The 25,149-nt window shown below is 41.9% G+C and overlaps 1 protein-coding gene across 1 annotated transcript in view; it reads right to left on the bottom strand.

The window, feature by feature from the left end:
- The window catches only part of FBXW4 (F-box and WD repeat domain containing 4), a 73,110-nt gene extending 61,166 nt beyond the window's left edge, over nucleotides 1-11,944 (bottom strand). The window contains exon 1 of the mRNA XM_045854680.1: nucleotides 11,161-11,944. Coding sequence (XP_045710636.1) covers nucleotides 11,161-11,939 — 779 coding nt within the window. The 5' untranslated portion in view covers nucleotides 11,940-11,944. The remainder of the gene's footprint in view (nucleotides 1-11,160) is intronic.
- Nucleotides 11,945-25,149: the final 13,205 nt, after the last annotated feature.

The following is a 25,149-nucleotide window of genomic DNA, read 5'->3' on the forward strand; positions in this document are numbered from 1 at the left end:
TGACTAATATCCATTAATGGTGTCATCTTTAAAGCTAACTCAACAGTCATTTGTTTTTATTCTAACTCAATTATAACTAGTAGAAACTGTACTTCTCATGTCAAACTTAGTCCCCTTCAGACTGAATGATCAGGATTTGGGTGTACGCATGTTAAAGCTAAAATAAATTTACTAAATTCATCCACTGGGTGAATATGGTCCCTGGTTTCACATTACTAGTAAGCACCCTGTACTGCCTACTGCTAGACAGAGAGCTGAGGACAGTAACAGACAGTCAACAGGACGGCCCAAAGAACTGCACTCTTAATGAAAGAGATTAGACTCCCTGTGAAATCTTATTTGCATATCCCTCCCAGATACAGAGGAAGAGACCGTCTGTAGCTAACCTCTCCTCTCTCCTCTTCAGTTCGGTCTAAGTTCATAGGTAGAGATGAAACCAAAACTGAAACAAGGGGGGAAAGAATCAATATATTTCCTGAATTGGGATAAGGACAACACTTCTCTCATCTCCCTGCTCACTTAACTGCAATTTGGTGACACTTTACTAAGGGTCAAAGCACTGCCCTGAGGGCCTGATCACAGCAGCAAGAAACTTTCAAAGTTGAACTTTAGAAGCAGCTACCAAAGAGCAGGTGCGGGCTCCCTCTCCCAGAATGCACACCATAATCAAGATATGGGCCCTGGTCCTTCACATCAAATTCCAGCTCTTTAAAGCCGTTCCATTTGGCTTTCACTTGAGAAGAGTACCACTTTGTTAAAAGCAACAACTAGGCTTTTTCATCCCTTTTGTTGGTTTAGTCATCTCTAGTGGTTTCCTAGCTGGTGGACAAATCATAAACATATCCTTATTGGCTTCAGGACCTGAAAAATCAGAAGGAATAAAAAAAAGCCTTCCTTCTCTGAAAGTAGGCATCCCTCCTTCCCTGTGGGGACCTGTCATGGCCCAGCCAACAGGAGTCAGTAAAACAAGGCAGCAGAAGTGGGAATTCAATAAGGACCCTTGTTCCCACCCTTGAAATGCTCTCTGGTTGGCTGTTTCTCCACCATGGTTACTGGTGCAAAGTGGGGATACTCTGTCCAAAAACGACTGGTGTGCTGAAAATAAACCTCTTGCATGGCTGTTAAGGCACAGGGATCCCTAACCTGGCCTGTGGGCCTACTGGAACTTCCATTTTCCCAGCCTGCCTTCTCTTGCCTCAGGCTCATTTTTCCACTTGGGCCCCCACCTTCTCAGCTTTCCGGCACTTAGTCCCCATTACAGTTTGACTGCATTCCTGGGCACATGACCTATTTTAAACAAAAACAATACAACACGCACCCACAGTAAGCTATCGGGCCCCTTAAAACCTTGGCAACAAGTCGGTCCAGAGGGATAGAAATTAATCTAGTCAGTTATCTAGATTCCCCTTTCATTTCACCTCTCCTCACCGCACCCCAAACCAAAAGCAAATAAATAAACCTAGTCAGAAGGAAAATGGCTGGGGGGTGAGGGAAAGGGAGGTGTGGATAGATCATAGAGGTCTTAAACCTGTATAGTCCCTAAGATCAGAAAACTCCTGGATCACAAATCAGTGCCCCTCCCTGCTTCACCTTGTAGTTTGATTCCCCTCAATGCCACCCAAGCTGCCTACCTGCGTGACTGGCATGATTACCGTAAGCATAACTTCCTGCAGACTTGGAAATTCAGAAAAGGAGGGCGCCTGTCCACAAGTGACAATCAGGGGCACTGGGCTGAGCGGGGGAACAGAGCTATGCAAAAGGATGCTTGGGGGGCTGAAATTTTAAGTTAATACTGTCTCTTGATTTCTTTGATCTGCTCGCTCTCCAGAAAGCAGATTCCCTGCAGAGTGCCTGTACCCACTAGCTCTTCTACTAAAACTAAGAATTTGGCTTTAGGAACAAGCATTTAAATAGCCTAAGACAAGAAACTTATCTCTTCATTCACACTTGGCATTAGACTAAATCCTCCAAAGGCCCTCAGCAGCAGAGGTCCATGATTAAGGTTAAAAAAAAATCAATGAAAAATCATTATATTGTGTTAAATCGCTTACCCTTTCAGCCAGGAAAGAGGGAATAACACCAACATGCAGGCGGAGTGAGACTGTAGGGAACACATCAGCATGAAGACAGAACCATGCACAAGGGGAGCATGGAGCAGACCCGCATCTCCGTCAAAAGGCCCCAAATGACAGCTCACCTTATTCATTCAGCCTCACCTCCCAAAGCTCCGCACTATGCAGTTGAGCTCCAGCCACATCCATCTCTTCTACATTCATAACTATATCCACACCTTCTCCTACAATGCCAGCACCAACGTACCACTGTCCTTGACAAATGCCTCCTTCCCTCTCCTGGGCACTAGTCAAACTCACCCATTCTTCAAGATCCAGCTTAAACCTCTACTTCCCTGATTCCTCCAAACATGCCTCGCCTTCTCTTGCTAACGCACAGACTAAACCTATCGTAAACCTAGGCTTGTTAGTTTTTCACGGCTGTATGTCTTGTTTGTCCAATACAGGCATAAATTCCACAGGAGCAAGTCTTCAACCTCTTAGCACTTCTAAAAGTGGATCTCAACCAATGGTATAACAGGAACCTTGAATAAGTATGCCATCACATTTTAAACAACGTGCAGCATTTATTTCCATTCAACTAAAGAGCCGCACCTTTATAAAGCTTTCTGTCAGGCACACCACTGAGCCTCAGTGCGACTAATGACACAGTTGCTGCAAAATAAGAGGAAGGCTGGGTGTTCAGAGGAGTAGATACAAACTTTATCTCAAAGCAGGTTGTAAGAGAACAAGGTCAGGGCAGTAATAGTTCTACTCAAACAGGAACACACTACATGATAAACAAGTACAAGCTTTTCAACTTTCTGAAATTTGCTTGAAAAAAGAAAAAAGACATTCAGTGTTTAATCCTTTAACGTACTATCAAAAATTCTAACATCACCCAGAAGTACGCTGTAGACACAAAAGGTGGGAACCACAGTCCTAGGAGAACAGGTATTCTGATAGACACTGCTTAAATGAGCACTCCAAGTAAATGAGCTTCTCCCTGTAGCAAGTCCCACTTCCAACAATGTCTGTAGATTTTCAGGAGCCTGGACACGCTACCTTCAAGCTCCAAAGGCCCTTCCTAAAAATGTACAATACAGCACATCGTCAGGAATTCAACCAAGGCTTCCAAATTCTTATGCTAGAGAAGCTCCAGGGAAGGAATCTGAGCAGGTAAAGTACCTTAAGGTGGCACCCACACGTCAAAGCTGTCCAGAGCAGTTTTAGAAGAACTGGGCATAATCCTGATTCCTGAGGTGAGCTTAGGATTTACGGTCATGTTCACATTCATGTCCTCCTGCTGTTGATCAAGTGCCTGCAGGGCACTTGACCACTGTGCATGTTCTGCAAGATGTCAAGAAATGTTAAGCAGTGAAAAAAAGAATTTTATCATCAAAACATGCTGTGCAGTGCTGGATGCAACAGAACTAAATGGGTCTCTCCATCACAGGACAATTCAATGCCTCTCGTTTACCAACAGGCATGGTGAGTCCCCAAGAGAGGGGGTGTGCAGCGCAGCATTTCCCACGCTCCCTGGGTCACAGAATCGGTTTTTCAAAAAATTGCACAGTACAAGACTGATCTGGCACTTTCTGAGAACAGACAGCAGCAAGAAAGATGCCATTATTTTTTGAGAACGGGCCATCTTCTAACCAAGGCATAGACTGGCATCTAACAGACTCAGAAGTGGACTTTGTTCTCATACCTTCAAAATGACTTCCACCTGGGCTCCCCACCCGAAATGTGAGGAATACACTACTCCACTCCTCAGGGTTATTTCATAGTTTTTCATCTTGTAACTGTATTCGACATTCACCACCAAAGCAGATTCTCAGCCCTGGTGGCCAAGTTTCAAAATCCCTGGTGCCCTTCCAGCCTGGAAGGGATGGCGAGAACAGGAACCAGGCGCCACCCAGAAAGTTTCACGTCTCCAGTTCCTAGGCATTATGATGCAGCTAAGCTGCAGCCAAGACAAGTGATGAATGAGAGGTTCTCTGTTAGTAACTCACTCCTAGAGGAAGGCCACGTAAGCACGTGCACCACCTGTACGTGAATCTTGACTCACCTTTTCAATGTGGGCTTTCGAAAGGAGAATTCAAAGAAACATGGGAGCTACAGGGAAGAAAGAAAATGAAGTCCTAGAAAAGCCCATTACAGATCTAGTCAGCAGGGGAAACATCATTCCTTTCAGGGAAACAGCTTTCCAGGAAAAGTATCTCAACATATTTACTATAAAACAATTTAATTTCCCTGTCCCATCACCTGCCACCCCACCATCCCCACCCCCCCTCCCCCCAAAGCCCACAGATTGTGGATTTCCTCTCATTCTTGGCAGAGTTACCAGAAGAAATATAATACCCCCTTCGGACTGCTCCCAACAGCTGCTGAACAAGAGGAGGAGCGGGGGTAACCTTCCAAAGCTGCCTCTAAAAATGACCATTCTCCCTGCCAAACCCTGCAGTCAGTAAACACAGAACTTCTTTCTCTACTACTTAAACCAAGGGGAGACCCCCCAAAGCAGCACTGTGTACCCTAGTCCAAAATCCTCGCGCCCAGCCCATCTGTTCCTCTCAACTTGACTATGAGCTGAAACTTCTATACAGTAAGCCGCCACTCTTTCTTCTCTAACATGTTTTCTTGAAACAATCCTCTACTACTTCACCAAACTAGTATTTGCTTGTTTGTTTCTTTGTTTAACCTACTTATTTGCAAGGTAGGGTTCTTATCAAACTCCTATTCAGTGTAATTTCCTTACCTCCATCCACCTCTCCAACACCTCCTGTAGATACACACACACACACACACACACACACACACACACATCTCTTTTCAGGTCAAGAGCCCTGAAAAACAAAGGTCTAGGAACAAAGTCAGCAATGGCTACACTGCACCCTAGCCCTTTGCCCCGTTCCCAACATCATCACACACCAAATGCACTTCTCCGTCCAGAAAAGCCCCATCACCAGGCAGCAGAGAGACTTCCAGCTAGCCTTCAGCCTCTCAGCTGAGACCACCAACAAAGAAGTTCACAAATGTCAACTGGGGGCAGAAGCAATATCTTTCTTTGCTGAGGAGAAGCCGGACAGAGCCTCCAGCATCATTCCCCAAAGGTGACAGCCGGGGTTGAGTGAAGACCGTGAAAACTGTACAAGAGCTGGGGGAGAAAATATAATGTAAGGAATGATTTGGAATCAGGGGCAGGGGAAGGCGGAGGGCTGAACTGGTTGACCCCAAATGTCTTTTCCATCTCTAACTCCTATGATTCTTTGACCTCCAATTTTGTGCTGCGGACAAGGAATGGAAAGTCAACAGACGTGGTGATGTTTTGAAAGAGCCTGGCAGTCTGCTCTTGTCATTTAGTGGCCTTCACATGTATTTTTTAAGGTGTCTCCAAGCCCTGTCTTCATTTCACAGTTGTCACCTTTCTCAGCAATTTGAGCTCATGTCAAATACCAAAAAGAAGGAGAAGAAGAAAGAATGTACTGGCAATTAATTGTGGGCTAAAGAGGGGCAGGCACGGGGGCCCATTGGGTGGCCCAGACTTCCAGGGAGGGCCGTGTGGACAGTTTGGATATGACGAAGACCGGACTCAAAGCCGAGACAAGGCGGCAAACCTCTAACAAGAGATAAATTCTTCTCCAGACAGGCTCACAGTAAGTTTCAGATGCAGTTCAAGCATATACATGATTCAGGGTTCATAGACAGATTCCTAATTAGCCCAACCATCTAGCTTCTATGAATTACAACCGAAGTTCCATCTGAATCCTAGTCATTCCCGAGCAAGACTGCTAAGTAGGGAGAATAAACCAAATCTTTGAATTTGGTCAACACACGAGGTGAATTCTGGGGCTTAGCAAAAATCAGTTTCTAAGAATCAAAGTGGGGAGTATGCCAATTTTCACTGAAAATTCAGAACTCAACTTTCTCATCTTTTAAACAGTTTAGGTCATCTTAAATTTTCCAAATTTCCTGGAGCCAGGCTTCAAGAAGAGTCTACCTGAACTTCTCCCTGCCCCGTGGTTATAAGTCTGGACCAGAAACCAATCCAATGCCAGAGTCGACCCAGAGTTAAGGTTAAGTTGACATACAAAGGTAACTCTTTTCCTTGTCAAACACTCAAAAATAGTTTTAGTTTACTTTAATCTGTATGTTTCCAGTAACCTCGCTGTCAGTTTGATTCCAGTGGCTCAAACACAATTTCTACCTCAGGTGAAGGCATCAGACACAGAAAACAGAAAGTATGGCATACTGAAACATGGTCAGAGATCTCGTCCCGGTAAGAACTACTCGTCTTCCAGACTGTGAGGTCTTTGGGTTTCTCCACGTTTCTGCCTTGAAAGCTAGCCAACGCATCTTCTACTCTTCAAACGGCACAAGACGAGAAGTACACAAGCAGCTTCTCTCATCTCGCGGTCCTGGAGGAAAAGGCCTCTTCCATCCTCCCAGTTTGCGTTTGGAGGTACTGACTGCACTAGACCATTTCCTGCTTCCACAGGTCTATTGTTTTATTTATTTTAAGCATGTAAACTGAACTCAACTTTTATTAACTCACAGAACCATTAAAAAGAAAGCCTTCCCAAAAAGACTGAAGATAAAAAAGATCCATACATGAAACCTTGCAATGAATGGGGGAACAAGTGAGTGACTCTCCTCCCTAGGTGAGGCAGAAAGGTGAAGGGGAAAGCCAAAGTGACTTTAAGCTAATCACTGTTTCCTGAAAACCACTGTTTAGACCTTAAATGTAACCAGTCAGCGATGCCCTGTCCGGGGCTAAGAAAGGAAACTTTATGCTTTCTGGGCCAAAAAAAATGCTCTTAGGTGCAATCATTTTAAAACAAACAAACACACTCTGCTTATCTGTGTCCATCTCACCACTCTGGACGTTAATCATCACTGAAATAGATACCCCAGCTCCCCAGCCTCAAAGTGCTCCCAGCCCACAAGACCCTGTCTGAGGAATGAATGTGCATGCCAGGGCAGACACCTCAGCGCCTTACTCCCTAAACACCTATTGTGAGTTCTAGGCGAATCTACCACAGGCAAACGCAAGGGCACCCGGGTATTGCTCAAAGGATATTTAAAATAAAAGTCAAGTTTGAAAACATGTAGGACTTAATTTGGAAGGAAAAGGATTAAGTAAGCTTCCTTTAACATAAGACTGGCAGAAGTATTTTTTAAAAACACGGATACACTTCTCTCTTTCCATTCTCTGCTTTGTTAATTTTCAGCATCAGGATATTTGCAGATAGCACCTTCGCTCTTCCGCCTATCATACCCACTCCCTGCGTGTAGCCTCCATTATAAACTGCCAGAGTCAAATTTCACTGTTTTGCCTTTGAAGACTGAAGTAGGTTAGTTTTCCTCACACTCCAGGGAAAACTTAAAAGGTCGCTATATTAAACATTTCCTTGATTTTTATATTACAGATATTGCCACTCTCCCAGGCTTTATAAAACCTTCAAACAAAGCTGATTTCAAACCAGATGACTGCCTCAAACTGTCTCTGTGTTTGCTTAAAAAAAAAACAAAACCTCAGGATATCTACCAGAGTTTAGTGTTTGAGCAAGAGGCCTAAAGGGAAGCAAATTATTTGTTTGTGGTTTTAAAGTGGCCAAAATGCCTTCAAGCACAAGTATAAGACCATTAACAAATCACAAGGAACCAAAGCAGTTCATCTTACTCAACAAAGCTATGATCAGTTAGGAACAGCCAAACTGAATGGGACTTGCCCTGGGCCGGAAGGTCAGTAAACCGTAGCAGTTTGTGTTTCTGAGAATCAAGAGGCTCTTCGGCAGGAGTGCAGACCCTAAGCTCACAGGGTCTGCTGTCAAGTTTCTGAAAACATTCGGGCAGGTGAGAGAAACGAAGCACAGTGTGTGTTTTCCCTCACCTGCTCTTTAGGCAGCATCTCCAAGTCAAACCACCTCCACTCTTGCTATATGCAGACGGACTACAGGAGAAGCCTAGCAATTAAGAAGTTCCATTTTACAATTTATTGAGTGCCTACTCTGTGCTGGACACTCTGCTAGCACTTACACATTTAAGGCTCATTTTATGAGACATGTTACTCCCATTCTTTATAGGGGATAAAACTCTGGTGCAGTGATGTGTGGCCTCTGATAAAATGGAGTTTTGTGTCGTACTTACAAAAACATATCCCACTGTCCAGTCTGCAATTAATTAGCCCAAAGCATGAACTGCAGCCCTGCCACTACCCAAGCAGCCATACGCTCACTGAAGTTTGGGCCCTGGCACCCTCATGCTGTAAGAGGAATGGGGTGCAAGCCATCTCCCTCCAGGGTTGACAGCCACCTCTCTTGGTGGCTTATCACGTCTCTGCAGCTGTCCAGAAAGAGACCACACTAGTAAACACATCTCCACCTGCTCTAACACACATAACTTCTCCCCTCAACTCAGAAAACACAAACAGTGACCTTGCTCTTCATCAAGTGCTGTGATAAAAACAACGTCCCTCATCCTAGGACACAGGCAAAAAAACCCAAAACACTCATGGCAAATAAATAATAAAGCCATGTCCCTCTGCGGTCTCAAAGCGCTATAAATGAGTATACTGTACACGTAAACTCATTTTTATTTTCCTGTTATTATTGCCTATAGAACACACACTCATTCCCATTAGCTCTCTTTTAGAGCACTTAAAAAGAAAAGAAAAATAAACACCAATTCTTTCACTCATCCATTCAACCTCTATAAGGAGAGAGAGAAAGCCAAACTATGCGTTGGCTGGCTTGGATTCCAGTCGTTTTAGCCAACTTCTCTTGTAAGTCAACTGGTATGTTCTCTGAAAGTTTTTCTTCTAAGAAATAAAGGTAACAAGAGTACATCCGCCCCAAATCCCAGAGAATCATTGTCACTGACAACAAAATTGTACTAGAATTAATCAAAATTAAACAAAATGATCAAGCTCAAAATTTACAAAAAAAAATTAATCTTGTACACCAATAATAACCAACTGGAAAACATACTAAGAAAGGATTACATTCATAATAAAAACAAAATGCATAACATATTTAAGAATAAGTAAAACAACAGGTGTGTGGGAACTTTATAATGAAAACCACAAAAACTTTTGAAAAGGCACAGAATTTCTTCTTGTTTGGGTGGCTGAGTGGAAATAGAAATGTCTCTCTCTCTCTCTCTCACATACACACACGCAAATCCAACAAGGATCACCTCACCCTAACAGATATTAGAGCCTATTAAAAAACAACAGTATTTAAAATAAGCTTTCTAAAACAAGGGAAAGACAGCAGTTATTTAACAAAATGTATAGTGATAACCAGGTAGCCACTTAGAAAATAAGAGTTAACTCACCCTTTCCACAGATAAGTGATAGCGATTGAAGTGTTAACTATTCTAAAAAAATCAAATAATAAAGAAACCAGCAGCTACTCAAAGAGAAGACTTTTCAGGCCTACGGAGGAGTTCTAAATTTCTCACACTTAGGGGAAAAAAATAAATAAATTACAAAAGTCTGACAGACTGATATACAGGGGTGGGCAAAATAAGGTTTACAGCTGTGAGTAGGCAATACACAGAGTTTATTCTTGTATTATTATTAATTATCATATCATTGTTCCATAGAACTGTAAACCTACTTTTGCTCACCCTGTATGTAAGTGTAAAACTTCTATAGGCTAAAAACAGTAAAGTAAAAAGAACTGGGAAAAAGTACTTGCATCAAACATGTCAAATTATAGCCTAATATCTATAGCCCAATACCTATAACCCTCAAGGATTCCAAATTTACAAGAAAAACATCAAGACCCCAATAATAAATGGGCAAAGACTAAGAACAGACAATCTCACAGGTGAAACACACATATGGGAAAATATTTACCCTGATCAGTGGTAAAATGAAATGCAAAATAACAAAATTTTGAGATAGCATTATATGCCCCAATATAGCAAAGATTTAAAATTTTTTCACATTCATTGCTGGTGCCACGGTGACTTGGTATACCTTTACAAACCATAACCTTTGACCCAATAATGCCAATCTTGAGAATTTATCCTAAGTAACTAATCCAAAAAGAAATATATGTATTAGATGCTATGTGACTTATGTTTCAATAAAGCTGCTACCAAAAATGATTAAATTACTCATTTCTGTTATCTGTAATAGCAAAAAAGCTGGATATAACAAACATTTTAGTCTCATTATGGTACAGCCCCAAAACATTAATTCTGTACCTATTCTGTTAGGATCAGTTAAGATAGCAACTCAGAAGCGTGAGACTGAAAAGTAATTTTTAAGATCAATTGGTGTCTAGAGGTGGTGGCATTATATCTCTATGTTTTCAAAAGATTTTCTTCAAAGTTATACTATATCGGAACTATTTTTTTTTAACTCAAACTGGATGGAGTTGGGGGCAATCTGAAAGGTTTTTCTCCTCCAATTCCATACATCTTTTTCCCTTTTATTTAATAGATTTAAGTGATTCAAAAAGTTGCTAAGAACAAGCCAAATTGCAATACCATCCCCTCCCATACAGCCTAAACCTAACCCAACCCTCTGCCATAAGCAGGCACCCTTGTGTGTGTCGTTCAGCCCGTATCAAGTCATAAACCAGAGTTGACACATGGACCAAGGGCCTCCTTTTTGGGTCTGAGCCCTTTTCTCCAAATGTGACTTGATCTGAGCTCTGAAGCCTAACAACCGTTAGAAGAGGGTGAACGGATGAAGGACCACAAAACGTTCAAATAGACAACACCGTGAACCTGAGTCCTAGACCCGGGCCAGAAGAGGCCTCCAAAGCCACAGACCCGCCGGGCTCTCTGGGACTGAGGAGCTCGGCGAGTCAAGGTCTGTGAAAAGGCACAATCAGAAGCTGAAGGAGTGCTTAAGATGGCTAATTGTGAGGAGCCGCCCACGGGGAGAGTGCAGACTGAGGGATGCTCTTGGGAGGCTTCCTCGGATGGGGACCTCCGAGAAGAGAAGGGTGTTCGGGTAGGGGTCTCGGCGGAAGCCGGCCGGGGCCACGGAATTCGGGGTGCGACAGGGCCCCAGGCTGACCAGGCCGCGGCGCCCCGCCCTTTCCCGGGACGCGGGCCGGGCCCGGGGCGGGGAGCGGGCGCTTACAGGTCGGTGCCGAGCCGCGTGAAGCCGGAGTTGAGCGAGGCCCGCGCTATCCGGCGCCAGAGCAGGTCGCAGCTGGTGAAGCGCCGCAGCCAGCGGCACACCTGAGCCAGGCGGCCGAGGGCCCTCATGTCCAGGTAGGAGCAGATGAGTAGCAGCAGCTCCTCTGGCAGGCGCCAGAGCGCCGACCCCGCGGCTGGGCGGCCCGCCGGCTGACGAGCCGCAGTCTCCTCCTCGGCCTCCGCCGCCACGGCCGCCCCGGCCCCCGCGAAGCGGCCCCAAGCCTCACCCTCTCCTTCCTGTGCTCTGCTCGGCCTGGCATCCTCCCGCCGCCCAGTCCTAGCCCTCCATTCCTCGTTGCCTTCGTTTCCTCCTTTGGCCTCCTTCCCTGCCTCTGCGCTCCCCTCATCTCCCCTGACGACCCTTCTCGCCCCTTCCTCCACGCTTCCGCCTCCCTCTCCTTCCTCCCCCGGGCCTGCCCTGGCTCCCGCCTCGGCTCCCAACCCAGCCGCCTCCTCCGCCGTTTGCGGCTCCGGCTTCCCTTCCGCCCCGCTTCCTCTTCCGCCTTTCCTCGCTCCTGCTTTTCCCTTCCCCTTCCTTCGCTTCCTCCTCGCGACCCTCCCTTCCTGCAGTTTCCTCGCCTCCCCGCTCTGGCCCTCGCCCGGCCCGCCGTTCCCGGGGGGTCCCAAGCGGCCCTGGCTGCTCATGAGCGGCCGCGGGGCCGGCCCGACAGGCAGGCGAACCGGAGCGGCCGCCGTCGCCCCGGGAGGAGGCGACACCATGTCGGACCGGGTCACATGGGGCGGAGCGGGCCGAGACCTGGGCCCGCCCCTTAACATCCACGGCTGCGGAGCGGCCTCGGGGTTCGGGCGGGAGAGTGGACCTCGGTTCCCAGTCCCTGGACCTCCTGCAGCGTTTGGTGCAAGCACATGCGTTCATCCGTGTAGCACGTGAGGCCCACTGAGAGCCTGGCCACAGGCCGCACGCAAAAGGAGCATCTGCCTTAAAGAAGCGGCTAGTCGGAGCTCCTGCCCTCAAGAAGCACCCACTTCGATGGCTTGCGCACTCTTATCTTCAGGTGATGCCTCCTTTCCAACAAGCCACGAGCACCCCACAAACTGCATCCCCCTTCAAGGTGGCATGCCCGGGTTCTCGCACAGGGTATGAACCATCGTTCGGCAGTGAGCTGGTATTTGGGAAGGTTTGCAGCCCTCTAGATCCTGAATCCCTAACTCCCCAATGCATCAGTAAATGGCGAAGCTAGGGCTTGTTATTAGTCACCACCCACACACAAATGGATTCTCCAGGGTCACCCACAAGCCCTTCCCCACAGCACTAATTCCATTCACAAGGGCACCAGTCTGAAGGGAGAGCTAAGTAAAACCTGAAGTTCAGACATGCTGGCATGGCCGACCCACCTACCCCCAGTCACACGTGGCTACTGGACATTTGGAATGTGGCTAATCCAAAATGAGGTGGACCATGAATGTGAAATACACACCAGATTTTGAAACCTTATACAAGAAAAAGTGTGAAGTATGTCGATAATGTATTAATTACATGTTGAAGTGATAAGATTTTTGATACATTGGACTAAGAACATTTAAAATTATACATGTGACTTACATTTGTGGCCCGTATTATTTTTCCATGGGACAGCACTAGGCTAGACAGTGAGATCTGGAGGGAAGGGAAGAAAATACCTATTCCTGCCTGTGTATCCTGTACCCCAAATTCTGATAGGAAGGATTCGAGGGTTTTATTTTGTGTTTACATCTTAAGACTCATTTTTAAGTAGCAACAATGAACAAAAAATCAACTCTGGAAATTATTCAACACTTTAGCATAGCCAAAGAGAGACCTAGGAAGCAACTACATTGCACTATGGTGTTGCAGAAGCATCATGTAACAAGGTCAGACCGGAATCTGGCTTTGCCCTAGAATTACTTTTTGATCTTAGCAAAACAACAACAAAAAGCCCCACCTACCTTGGCTTTTTAGTGTTCTCAGTCTGTAGCAGAGATAATGCCTCTGCCTTACTTTCGAGGGATAAATGAGATGATCCCTGTAAAATGCTTTGAACTCTGCTAAGAAAATTCTCAATAATAGTTACAGGTCAAATCTTGTTACAAAAAAAAAATACCCTTACCAAAAAAAAAGGCATTGTGTGGAAAAAGAGTTCCAAACTTCAGCCAGTGGTTTACTTATTAAAAGCGATACTTGATACAACACTTCAGTACACCTAAAGAATTCACGCCATCTCTTTGAGATCACTGTAAAGAAATTTACTTATTCATACTGTTAGAACACTGTTGAGGTAGGAACTCTACAAATTGAGGCCATGTCATCATCTACCCAACGTTTATTGATTTGCTGCCTGTGTGTGCTGCGAACAACCCTGGAAGGAAGACAGAGATAAATACAGTATGTGGTTCCTACATTTTGTGTTCAGATCTGTGTTAGACAATTTGTAATTTCCTACTGTTTGACAATGTGGGGTTTTTTTTGAAGATTTTATTTATTTATTTTTAGAGGGGTAGGGAGGGAGAAAGAGAGGGAGAGAAACACTGGTGTTTGAGAGAAACATTGATGGTTGCCTCCTGTACACCCCCAACTGCAGACCTGGCCCCGCAACCCAGACATGTGCCCTGACCTGGAATCCAACCAGTGACCATTTGCTTTGCTGTATGATGCCCAACCAACTGAGCCACACGGGTCAGGGCTTATTAAAAAGTTTTCTAAATTTGCATGTTAATAAGTAAACTGAAAACATTGGACTACTTTAAACTTAAGATGCCAAAAACATGAAATTCATAATATACAGGGTGGGGCAAAATTAGGCTTACGATTGTATGGAAAATAATAAAATAATACATAATAATACAAGAATAAACTAATTTTGCCACCTATATTAAAACTTAAAAATCAATGTGAATTTTTATACTGAGTATTTAGAAACACATGCTGTATTAGCTTACTTTTAAAGAGAATTTTTAAGTACAAAGTTCATTGTGTATGTCCATGTAAATGACATGCATAGTAGTGAATATTACTGTTTTAGTAGTGTATATGCATGTCTAGGATGGTAAAGAGGCTAGAATTTTGTGTTCTGTCCATTCTTATAAACATAGGTGACAGTCTCAGATATGAGCTGTTCCCATATCTAGTACTCCATCGTCCACATGCCCAGTGATTAAGCCCTCAGGCCCCAGCCTTTAAAAATATGCAGATTTAACAGGGGAATTATTATGAAATGAAAGATTATTTTGAGACCTACAATTTTCAATATCATACATTGGTTCTGATGCTCACCGTTGTTCTTCTATAATAATAGCTTATGTTTATTGAGCACTTACTATATATCAGGCACTATCATAAGAGCTTTTCATTGTGCTTTCTCACTGATTCCTATCAACAATCACGTGAGGAAGATACTATTAACCGGTTTTTTGTGGAAGATAAAACCGTGGCCTACAATCACATGGTTCCTGAATGGTGGAGCAGGTGTTAAATCCAACCTGACCCCAAAGCTTGTACTCTGAACAATGCCTTCACCACACACAGCAGAAAAGGGAGTGAGGCGTTGAATTCAAGGTTCTCTAAGATGCCTTATAACTAATAAAGAACACCTAATAATACTATACCTCTATCAAGCAGTCTAGTATCTAAATAAAAGCTGTTTCTAAGCAATTAAATTAGTTCCTGTTCTTGTTTCAATTACTTTTTAGGAGTTAACCATGTTGACTTATAATCTCTTAATGCTTTTGATCATCTGTAAACAGATTCATAGAAACCATGTAGACTTACAACCTCTTAATGCTTTTCATAATCTTCAAACAGATTTGTAGAAACTATCTTGCAAAAGAACATTCAACTAAACTTTAGTAACTCCTTCATTTTGCTTAAGCTTCAGTTTCTTCTGTTAAATTTAAGTAACAATGTATGGTATGGTTTGTATTATGTGACCCTTTTTATCACTGCACTTGCCTGTATGTATGTGTGTGCGCACACATGGAGATTTTGTAGAATGATGTTGATGGTTATTTCTAGGTCATAGAATTTTTGAATTTACTCTGTAATGTTTTGCACTGCTTAATTTTTTTGTAAGAAGCATATACCACTTTTATAAAATTAATAAAACCTCTCAAAAAGAAAAATAGTGTTGTCCCCGGTCCAAACACGCCATGCAACAGGAGAGCTTGAGGTCTGCAGCCTAGGTCATTGTCAGGGTTTGTATCTAGCCACCTAAGCTTCTTCACACTGTACTTACTGCGTTTAAAATGCGTGTCATGTAACAGTAAAATAAAGAACAAGTTAGCATATTAGAAGACATAGGAGGCCTAACAGTGAATGCCATATCTGTAAACATTTGAGCAAGTCATAAATGGAAGGAATCTAAACTGTTTTCAGAAACTATATTAGAAACACCAGCAAGATCTTCTGTTTTTTTCTGGAAATCCACTATCTTTCTCATTGAAAATATAAAATATTTTTCTTTCATATGAAACAATTTAAAGTATGTACTGTTTAAAAATAGTTTATGCTGAAGAGACTAGAAGGAAATATGATGGAATGCTAGAAATGGATGCTTATCACAGGTGGAATTATGGGTAGTTCATTTTGCCATTGCTTTACACTTGTCTGCGTTTTCTAAGTTTTCTGCAGTGAGCATGTATTACACAGATAATCAGTTTTCTTTAAAAGAAAAAAAAGCCTAAGAGGTGTTTACACCTAAATTAGAGTGTTAGAAAAATAAGAAATAATTTAATGTAATTAAGCTAGTTTATTTTAATATTTTAAAAGTTAATTTTACAAATCTCCCATGCAAAAGAATTCCAAATAATTTATGTTATACTTCACCTTCAAGGAGGTGGAGCATAACTGTACCACACACTCACACACTCTTAACGGGGCTAAATACAGTGACTTCCTTCCAAAGAGTACAATATGGACAGAGGGGGAAAGAGTAACTTTACAGTGGAAAAGGCTGACAAACACTTTCAGCCAGGTGATCAAGTTCAACATCGACCCTTGATATAGTGATGAAAATGGTACTTTACCTCTGTGGTCTTCCTCCCTAAAACGCATAATCCTAGCCAAATAATGAGAAAAACATCAGATGGATCCCAATTGAGGGATGTTTTACAAAACTGCCTGACTAGTGCTCCTCCAAAATGCCAAGGTCATTGAAAACAAGGAAGGTCTGAGAAATTGTCACAGCCAAGAAGAGCCAAAGGAAACATGACAAGTTCATGCAATGTGGTATCCTAGAATGGAAAAGAGAGGGAACTTTAGGTGAAAACTCAGCAGACCTGACCTGTCCATTACTAATTGATACGAATGAACTGCACTAATGTAAGATGTTGATAATGGGACCAGGCGGGACCTCTCTATACTGGCTTCACAAGTTTCCTGTAAGTCTGAATCTGTTGTACAAAATGAAGTTTTTATAAAAGTTCACTTTGGCCTTTTGTCACTTTTACAGAAAATCTTTGCAAAAGAAGGCAGTGTGTTTTCTGAGTTATAAAGATTTATGGTATCTTGAAATCCTGTCCTGTCTCCCCAAATTTGAAAGAAAAAAGTTAAAATAATGTACCATAGTCGTCTCCAACAAAAAGCAAACCACTACGTATGATTCTAGTTATCCACATTAACAGCTGTACTAGAAAGATTCTTTATCCAAGGGGTCAGACATCATCCCAAGATACTATCCTGACTTCACAACTGTGAGAAAACAGACATTTTCAAGCACAATTTTTTATAAATTATATATGTATTTATGTATAATACAATAAATATATACATATGAATACAAAATTTAAGGATCCTATATCTATATGGATAGAAGAGCAAGAAAAGGGATGGGCAGGATAAAAATATAAAATGTAAGTTTGTACAGAAAACAGATTTCCAGATTGGCCAAGGAAGTGATGTGCTTTATTAGTCTAAAATAGCCTTCTTCACTAGGTGGAGAAGTCACTAGTCAATAGTCACTAGGTGGTGGTCAAAGAGATTTTGAATAAAACGTAGAGCACGCCATCAGCATTGGGATCCAAGATGAATTCCTGTGTGTCCATCTGGCATTAGAATCGGTGATTTTTCTGATCTCTGTCAGAAGACTGAGTCATTCAGCAACAGACGATGGAAGGTATAAAATGTGAAGATGAATGGAACCCCAAAATTGTGTGAAATTTTTATGATTGCTTGAGGATTTCTTTAAATAGATACATAAAAATAAGGTCACCACTGAGACAGATTATATGCAAATATAACCTTAATGAGTTTTTTTCTAAGAAAAGAATGATATGTTCTCATTAAAAATTTCTTTAAGCATATTCAGTTCTTCTGGAAGAAAGTGTCAGGTCTAATATAAAATTCTTATTTCTGATTCTATAATGACTATTACCATTTAAGAGTGCCTAACTTCAGGTGCATCTTTTCATTCAAGACATTCATTACACCGAATGAACTTCAGGATATAATTTATTTATCTTGTGTGCTAAGTTTTGAGTCCTGTTAAAAATGTGAAAACAGCCCTGGCTGGCGTAGCTCAGTGGATTGAGTGCGGGTGTGAACCAAAGTGTCCCAGGTTTGATTCCCAGTCAGGGCACATGCCTGGGTTGCAGGCCATGGCCCCCAGCAACCGCACATTGATGTTTCTCTCTCTCTCTACTCCCTCCCTTCTCTCTCTAAAAATAAATAAATAAAATCTTTTTTAAAAATGTGAAAAACACAAAAGGCAACTTTTCTGGAGTATTATTCAATTATTCAAATACTTTCTTTTGGACAGATGGGGGGTTGTCTTTGGCTGTTAAATATAAAAGTTTGGGTATGAATAGGATAAGGGTAAGTCTTATTTAATTTTGGGGGGGTTTTACTTTAGTTAAAAAACACTAATCCACTACACAGTCATATACTAAGGAAAACTCAATTATGGCTTTTGGATCAAAATTTGTTATTCTTTAAGAATCTGTATCATTGCTTCTAAAAAGAAATGACACATTCAGTGTAATGTGCCTTTCCCCTCTCTTACAGCAGCTACTTCAAACACAAATGCAGAAATGAATGAGAAAAATTCCCTATATTTAAAAATCCACCATGGAAAGAAAAGCAGGGGTTAGTCCAAGCTAGCCCCTGGGGATCTTCCCAGGGTCAGTAGATTGACTTGAAAATAAGGCGTACAACTTGAGCTCTCCTTCCTTTCTCAGGGCAGGTACTGGTCAGAAAGGTTTTCAAACACATGGATCCTAGTGACACCACCTGCTCCAATGTAGGACAGTGACCACTGGACCACCAACTCTGTTGCTTCGACACCAGCTCTCCTTCACAACAGAATACAGGCTTTAAAGATGGAGGTGTAGGTAGACACACTGTGCCTCCTCACACAACCAAAAGAAGGATGACGACAAATTTGAAAACAAAAAACAACCAGAACTGATAGAAAATTGAACTGTATGGAAGTCTGACAACCAAGGAGTTAAAGAGGAAACATTCATCCAGACTGGTAGGAGGGGCGGAGATGGGCAGCCAGGCAGAGAGGACTTGTGGCAAGATGGCAGCTGGCGGAGTGGGTGGTCCCACATTCACATGCAGATAAACCAAGAGGAACAACCGGGGAGCGAGACAGACCTCACAACCCAGGGTTCCAGCAAAGGGAAATAAAGCCTCAAACCTCTAATTGAAAACACCTGTGGGGCTTGATGTGCCAGTGGGAGAAACTCCCAGCCTCACAGGAGAGTTTGTTGGAGAGACCCACAGGGTCCTAGAATGTACTCAAGCCCCTCCACCTGGGAATCAGCACCAGAAGGGCCCAATTTGCTTGTGGGTAGCAGGGGAAGTGACTGAAAACCATCAGAGAGCGGAGCAAGCAGCACTGTCCCCTCTCAGATCCCTCCCCCACAGACAGCATCACAACGCAGTGAGGTGAGTTGCCCCACCCTGGTGAACACCTAAGGCTCCGCCCCTTACTACGTAACAGGCATGCGGACACAAAAAAATAGCCCAAATGAAAGAACAGATCAAAGCTTCAGAAAAAATACTACTAAGCAACAAAGAGATAGCCAACCTATCAGATACACAGTTCAAAACTGTGTAATCAGGATGCTCACAGAATTAGTTGAATATGGTCACAAATTAGAGGGAAAAATGAAGGCTATGCTAAGGGAAATAAAGGAAAATGTACAGGCAACCAAGAGTGACAGGAAGGTAACTGGGACTCAAATCAATGGTTTGGACCAGAAGGAACAAAGAAATACTCAATGAGAACAGAATGAAGAAACAATAATTCAAAAAAATGAGGAGAGGCTTAGGAACCTCCAGGACATCTTTAAACATTCCAATATCCAAATCATAGGGGTGCCAGAAGGAGAAGAGGAAGAACTTGAAAACTTATTTGAAAAAATAATGAAGGAGAACTCCAATTTGGCAAAGGAAATAGACTTTCAGGAAGTCCAGGAAGCTCAGAGAGTCCCAAAGAAGTTGGACCCAAAGAGGAACACACTAAGGCACATCATAATTACATTAACATTACCAAAGATTAAAGAGGACAGAATCTTAAAAGCAGCAAGAGAAAAGGAGACATTAACCTACAAAGGAGTTCCCATAAGACTATCAGCTGATTTCTCAAAAGAAATCTTACAGGCAAGAAGGGGCTGGATAGAAGCATTCAAAGTCATGAAAGACAAGGACCTACATCCAAGATTACTCTATCCAGCAAAGCTGTCATTTAGAATGGAAGGGCAGATAAAGTGCTTCCCAGATAAGGTCAAGTTAAAGGAGTTCATCATCACCCAGACCTTATTATATGAAATGTTAAAGGGACTTATCTAAGAAAAAGAGGAAAAAAATATGAACAGTAAAATGACAACAAACTCACAGTTATTAACAACTGAACCTAAAACAAAAACAAAAACAAACCAAGCAAACAACTAGAACAGGAACAGAATCACAGAAATGGAGATCACATGGAAGGTTATCAGAGGGGAGTGGGAGGGGGAGAGAGGGGGAAAAGGTACAGAGAATAAGTAGCAGACATGGTAAGTAGAAAATAGACAGGGGGAGGTTAAGAATAGCATGGGAAAAGGAGAAGCCGAAGAACTAATATGTATGACCCAAGGACATGAACTAAAGGCAGGGAATGCAGGTGGGAGGAGGTGTGCAAAGCGGAAGAGAATAAAGGGAGGAAATGGGACAACTGTAATAATCAATAAAATATATTTTTAAAAAACCTGGAATACAGGCTTTACAACATGAGTTTCCCAGTAAAAGAATAGCAAAGAGAAGCTAAACATCATATCTATGATGGGAGCTCATAAATTAGGAGCTAAGTGGACAGATTAGAAAGCTAAACTGAAATCAGTCTAATAGGAGAACCAAACAACAATTGCATAGATATCAGCCCTGGCAAGACAGAGTTAAAAGTTTAAATCCTCACTTGACAAGGGCCTGGGCCTCCAAGTGCTGTGGAGCCACCAAGAAGTAGAAAGGAACTCGATCCAGGTGCTCAAGCATCCCTTACACATGACCAGTCTTGGTGGAATGTGTGACATAACCCAAGAGGGTTAATCTTGTTAATCTACAGTCTCTCAAGAGCTCCATCTCCCGGCCCACTCGACCACAGGGCAGGAATCACAACGGTCAGGGCCCATGACTTGCGCCACTCTTCCGAAAGACTAGGGTCAACTAGAAGTTCCAATTTCCTTGATTTGAGTCTTGAGTCATGTATGAAATTGCATGTTGTATTAGTGTTCAATTAAAGGAGTATAAAGCAATATTTAATACTTACTATTTTGTAGGTTAAAAGAATTAAAGTTAATAAAGAAAATTCTCAGCACTGGCTGGCATAGCTCAGTGGATTGAGTGCAGGCTGCGAACCAAAGTGTCGCAGGTTCGATTCCCAGGCAGGGTACATGCCTGGGTTGTAGGCCATAACCCCCAGCAACCGCACATTGATGTTTCTCTTTCTCTCTCTCTCTATCTCCCTCCCTTCCCTCTCTAAAAATAAATAAATAAAACCTTAAAAAAAAAAAGAAAAGAAAATTCTCGGTTCGGTACCCTACAGTAACCCCCATAGGGAAATCAATGAACAACGGCATTTTAAATGTTTAAGCTGTTAGGTCATGACACCATCTCGGTGGGATCCACGATGAGGCTAAGGGGAAGAAACTGAAAGTCTTGGCATCACACAACTTCCATAATGCTGGTCTTTTGAAAACTATAGACCCATATTTCTTTGGATAATTTTTTTTAAAGTTTTCAAAGTTTAGAAAATAAAATTTTTAAATTTGTTCAAGAGCCTTGTATGTTACACATCTTCAACAGCACCCAAGGTAGAGTCATAGAAACAACCTAAGAGAATGGAAGTGTTTGGAACAAATATATTCTAAACTGTTTAAACAAGTCACAGAACATCCATAGAATGCAATAATAAGCAGCTATGAAAAAAAAAAAAAACAAGGAAGATCACATGCATTGGTATAGAAGGATCCCTAAAATACATTAAGTGAAAAAAGCAAAATGCATAACTATATATAACACATTGCCATTTGTTAGGGGGAACTATATTTATGCGCTTTGACTTTTGTATGCCGAATAACTCTGGAAAAATGCACAAAAAGATGGTATCAGTGTTTGCTTCTAAGGAGTGGGTGTTGGGCAGTGCTTCTTTTCATTATATATGCTCTTTCATACCTTTTGAATTTCTAACTATTAAGTATTTGTGTATATTACCTGTCAAATAATAAGCTTTATCTCTTTTTTCTGAAGGAGGGGGGACTCTTTGAGAAATAAAAGAGCATTTTGAGCATACTTGGAGTAAATGGAAGAGGCCATCATGAAATAAATTGCCTTACCTGCCAATAAAGCGGCGTGGTGAAGCAGGGGGCTAGGGAACTCTGCAATATGCTGACTAGGGTGTCAGAAGGTAGATCAAAATGAATGCCCAGACTGTGAAAACATGATCACTACTGACAGAGGGAGAAAGAATAAAGTCTGTCTTGTTGCATTGCAGTAAGTAGTGATATGTTAGGGAAAAGGCTGAAATGGAGAAAACACTAGAACTCAAAAACTGCAAAAGGAAAAAATCATTTGTGTACTGAAGCTTCAGAATGTTGTAATATCACAGTGAAATGTATAAGTAAACTTGCAGATGAACTCTGTCAGATCCAAAAATCAGTAAAACAATTCCACTTTCTTAAAATGCTCACACCAACACACCCCTGAAACACACACACAACGTCAGATACACGCCGTGAGAAGCTGTGAGGCCGTGCAGACAACTCTGGACTTTTACGGCTATTTCTTTTTTAGGGGGTCATTCTTTGCATTTTTACTGCTCTAAATTTACCTCTCCAAGTCACTGCAATGCAGATCGAGCTTTCTTTCTTTCTTAGTTTTGTTCTCAACTAAAGCTTTTGTACATTTCTGGAATTTAAGCCACCTCAGTTACCGCTACTTATCTGTAACACCAATGCTTTGAGGGATTAAAGCAGGTTTCTTGTAATACACTCAGATCAAGAGTTATCTGAGTTGAGAAGAATATCCTGTTTGAGTTGCGGATGGGGAGCCTCTTTTACTTTTTATTTTTTATTTATTTATTTTTTAAAATCTTGAGTTGTTTTGATTTCCCCTGAGAGCCGTAATCTTCCGCAAGTGATATTTTTTAAAAGCCCCAAACACACCACAAAACATTCCAAGTGATTTTAACTCCTGAATGAGGTTGGGCTACCTGAGTGATTCTCTCTCTTCTCTTCTTTGGCAGAAAGGATTAGAAACCTCCACAGAACTCGCTCTCTATTAAAGTGGAGTGCTGTGCATTCATTGGCAAGAGGTGAATTGTTTTCAGATTACATGCGAAAGAGTGTGTGTGTTTCTTTCCCACATCAAAGACTTGGATGGAAGCAGTTCTGAGTATTGCCAGGGATGCAAGAATTGGCGCTAAAGTGATTAACAAAATTGCTTTCCTGCAAAAGAAGCACAAAACATTACCTAGGGATTAAAGGAGGAGAGGGCAAGATTAAAGGTGATGTTGAATTTTGGGTGGAATATCTTATCCATCTTTTACAAATCATGCTTCAAGGATTCTGTGACTCCTCCTCGAGGAAACCTGAACAAATCAAAGTCTTGCTTTCTCAAGTTTTGTGCACAGGCGTGCTGACAAGGTAAAATTAAAACGACTAACATAAGCAGCACCCCTTGTGACCTCCATGTCTTTATCTCACTCTCAAATACATTCTGAATGTGTTTTATTCAGCACACACCAACGACTCCATGGATCAAAGATTCCTTCATTTGTAATTGGTTTGTGTCCACCTGTTGCACTTAAATGATACTTTTCTATAGAATTGTTGGCATTTAGTTTTAGTAAATCTTGACTTAATTAATACAGCATCCCTTTTTAAACATATCTCTCACAGTCAGAATCTTCATCTAGCCAAAGTGTTTTTTTTAAAATTAGCCATAAAACCTATATTCTTAACAGTGAAGAAAAAATCATACAGCAAATCTCACAATGTCTGGTTTGGGAAATTATTTTAAGGGGTATCTCTGAAATGCCCTAGGTGTGACATGCTTTGTCACTAAGCATTCTTCATCTCTTTCAAAAACTTAATGTAGGCCTGCCTTCTTCCAAGAAGGCCTCCTGACTTTAGTCTCCCAATCAAAGACAGGCAGAAACATTAGGTATTGTACATGCAACTGTTCAGGTACGAATAAACTTTTCCTTCCTCCTAGGTTTCTTCCTTTAAAACGTTAAATCCTGGGTTATGTACCTGAAACTAATATAACGCATGTCAACTATAAGTGAAAAAAAATTAAATGATTTTTAAAAATAAACATTAAGTCTACCCTGACTGGTGTGGCTCAGTGGATGGAGTGCCAGCCTGTGAACCAAAGGGCCACTGGTTCAATTCCCAGTCAGGGCACATTCCTGGGTTGCAGACCAGATCCCCAGTGAGGCTCGCACATGAGAGGCAACCACATACTGATATTTCTCTCCCACTCTTTTTCCCCTCCGTTCCCCTCTCTCTAAAAATAAGTAAATAAAATCTTTTAAAAAATAAAAATATTAAGTCCCAAAAAAGGAATGACACATATCTGAATAGATGTCAAAAACATAAAGTTAAGTGTAATGCACAAAATAAATAAGTTCAGAACAATATATATAGCATGACACAATTTAGGGAAAATTAACACACAAAACAATATCACAATTCATTAGCGACCATATATATGTATGTAGAAATACAAACATTTACAGGATTATACATCTCAACTCATATACATCTCAACTCATGGTAGTAGTGGCTGCCTCTGGGAAGGAAGATGGAAAATGAGATTGGGGTGAGAGGGAATTTTAGCTGCGTCTATAATGTTCATTTGTTTTAAAAGGGGGGACAAAACAATTTGGCTAAGATGATTCACTAAGTTGTAGTTAAGGCACGTGAAGTACAATTGAAATTCTCGTCTGAGCAACGCAGCAGAGGTTTGAGACCTCATCTTTGTCCTCCAATTACTCTCCCACATAAAGAGCACATACTATTTTGTCAGGTACTAGATATGTCTCACTTTCTTTATAACAACAATGAAGCCTGTTTCAAATTGATTAAATAATTTAGGATAGTTGTGACCTCCTTTTTTCCACAATAACTTTATCCTCAGGAATTCATGTAGTGTGGCGATGGAGCTTTACCTTTGTGTGTGTTCTGTAAGGGATAAGCCTCACCGTGAGTCCTCAGTAAAAAGAATAAATAGAGGAATAAATAAATAAGCACTGTTGGCTTACCACCCTGCCTGCAATCATTTGTGAGTGTTTTCATTTCGAAGTTGTTTCTCGAGGTTGCCTATGTGACTTCTTCGCTTTCAGGACCTTGTTGAGAACAATCATTTTTTATCTGTCTCTCCCTTAGGGTCCAGTGAGGTCACTGGACATAAGATAGCTGTGAAATTTGACATTGTTCCCATTTAAATGCCTTCCTCCAGCAAGTGCAAGACTGT

Source organism: Phyllostomus hastatus, unplaced genomic scaffold (genome assembly GCF_019186645.2).
Source record: "Phyllostomus hastatus isolate PE091 unplaced genomic scaffold, TTU_PhHast_1.1 phas_scaffold_1066, whole genome shotgun sequence".
In the NCBI taxonomy this organism is placed as follows: domain Eukaryota; kingdom Metazoa; phylum Chordata; class Mammalia; order Chiroptera; family Phyllostomidae; genus Phyllostomus; species Phyllostomus hastatus.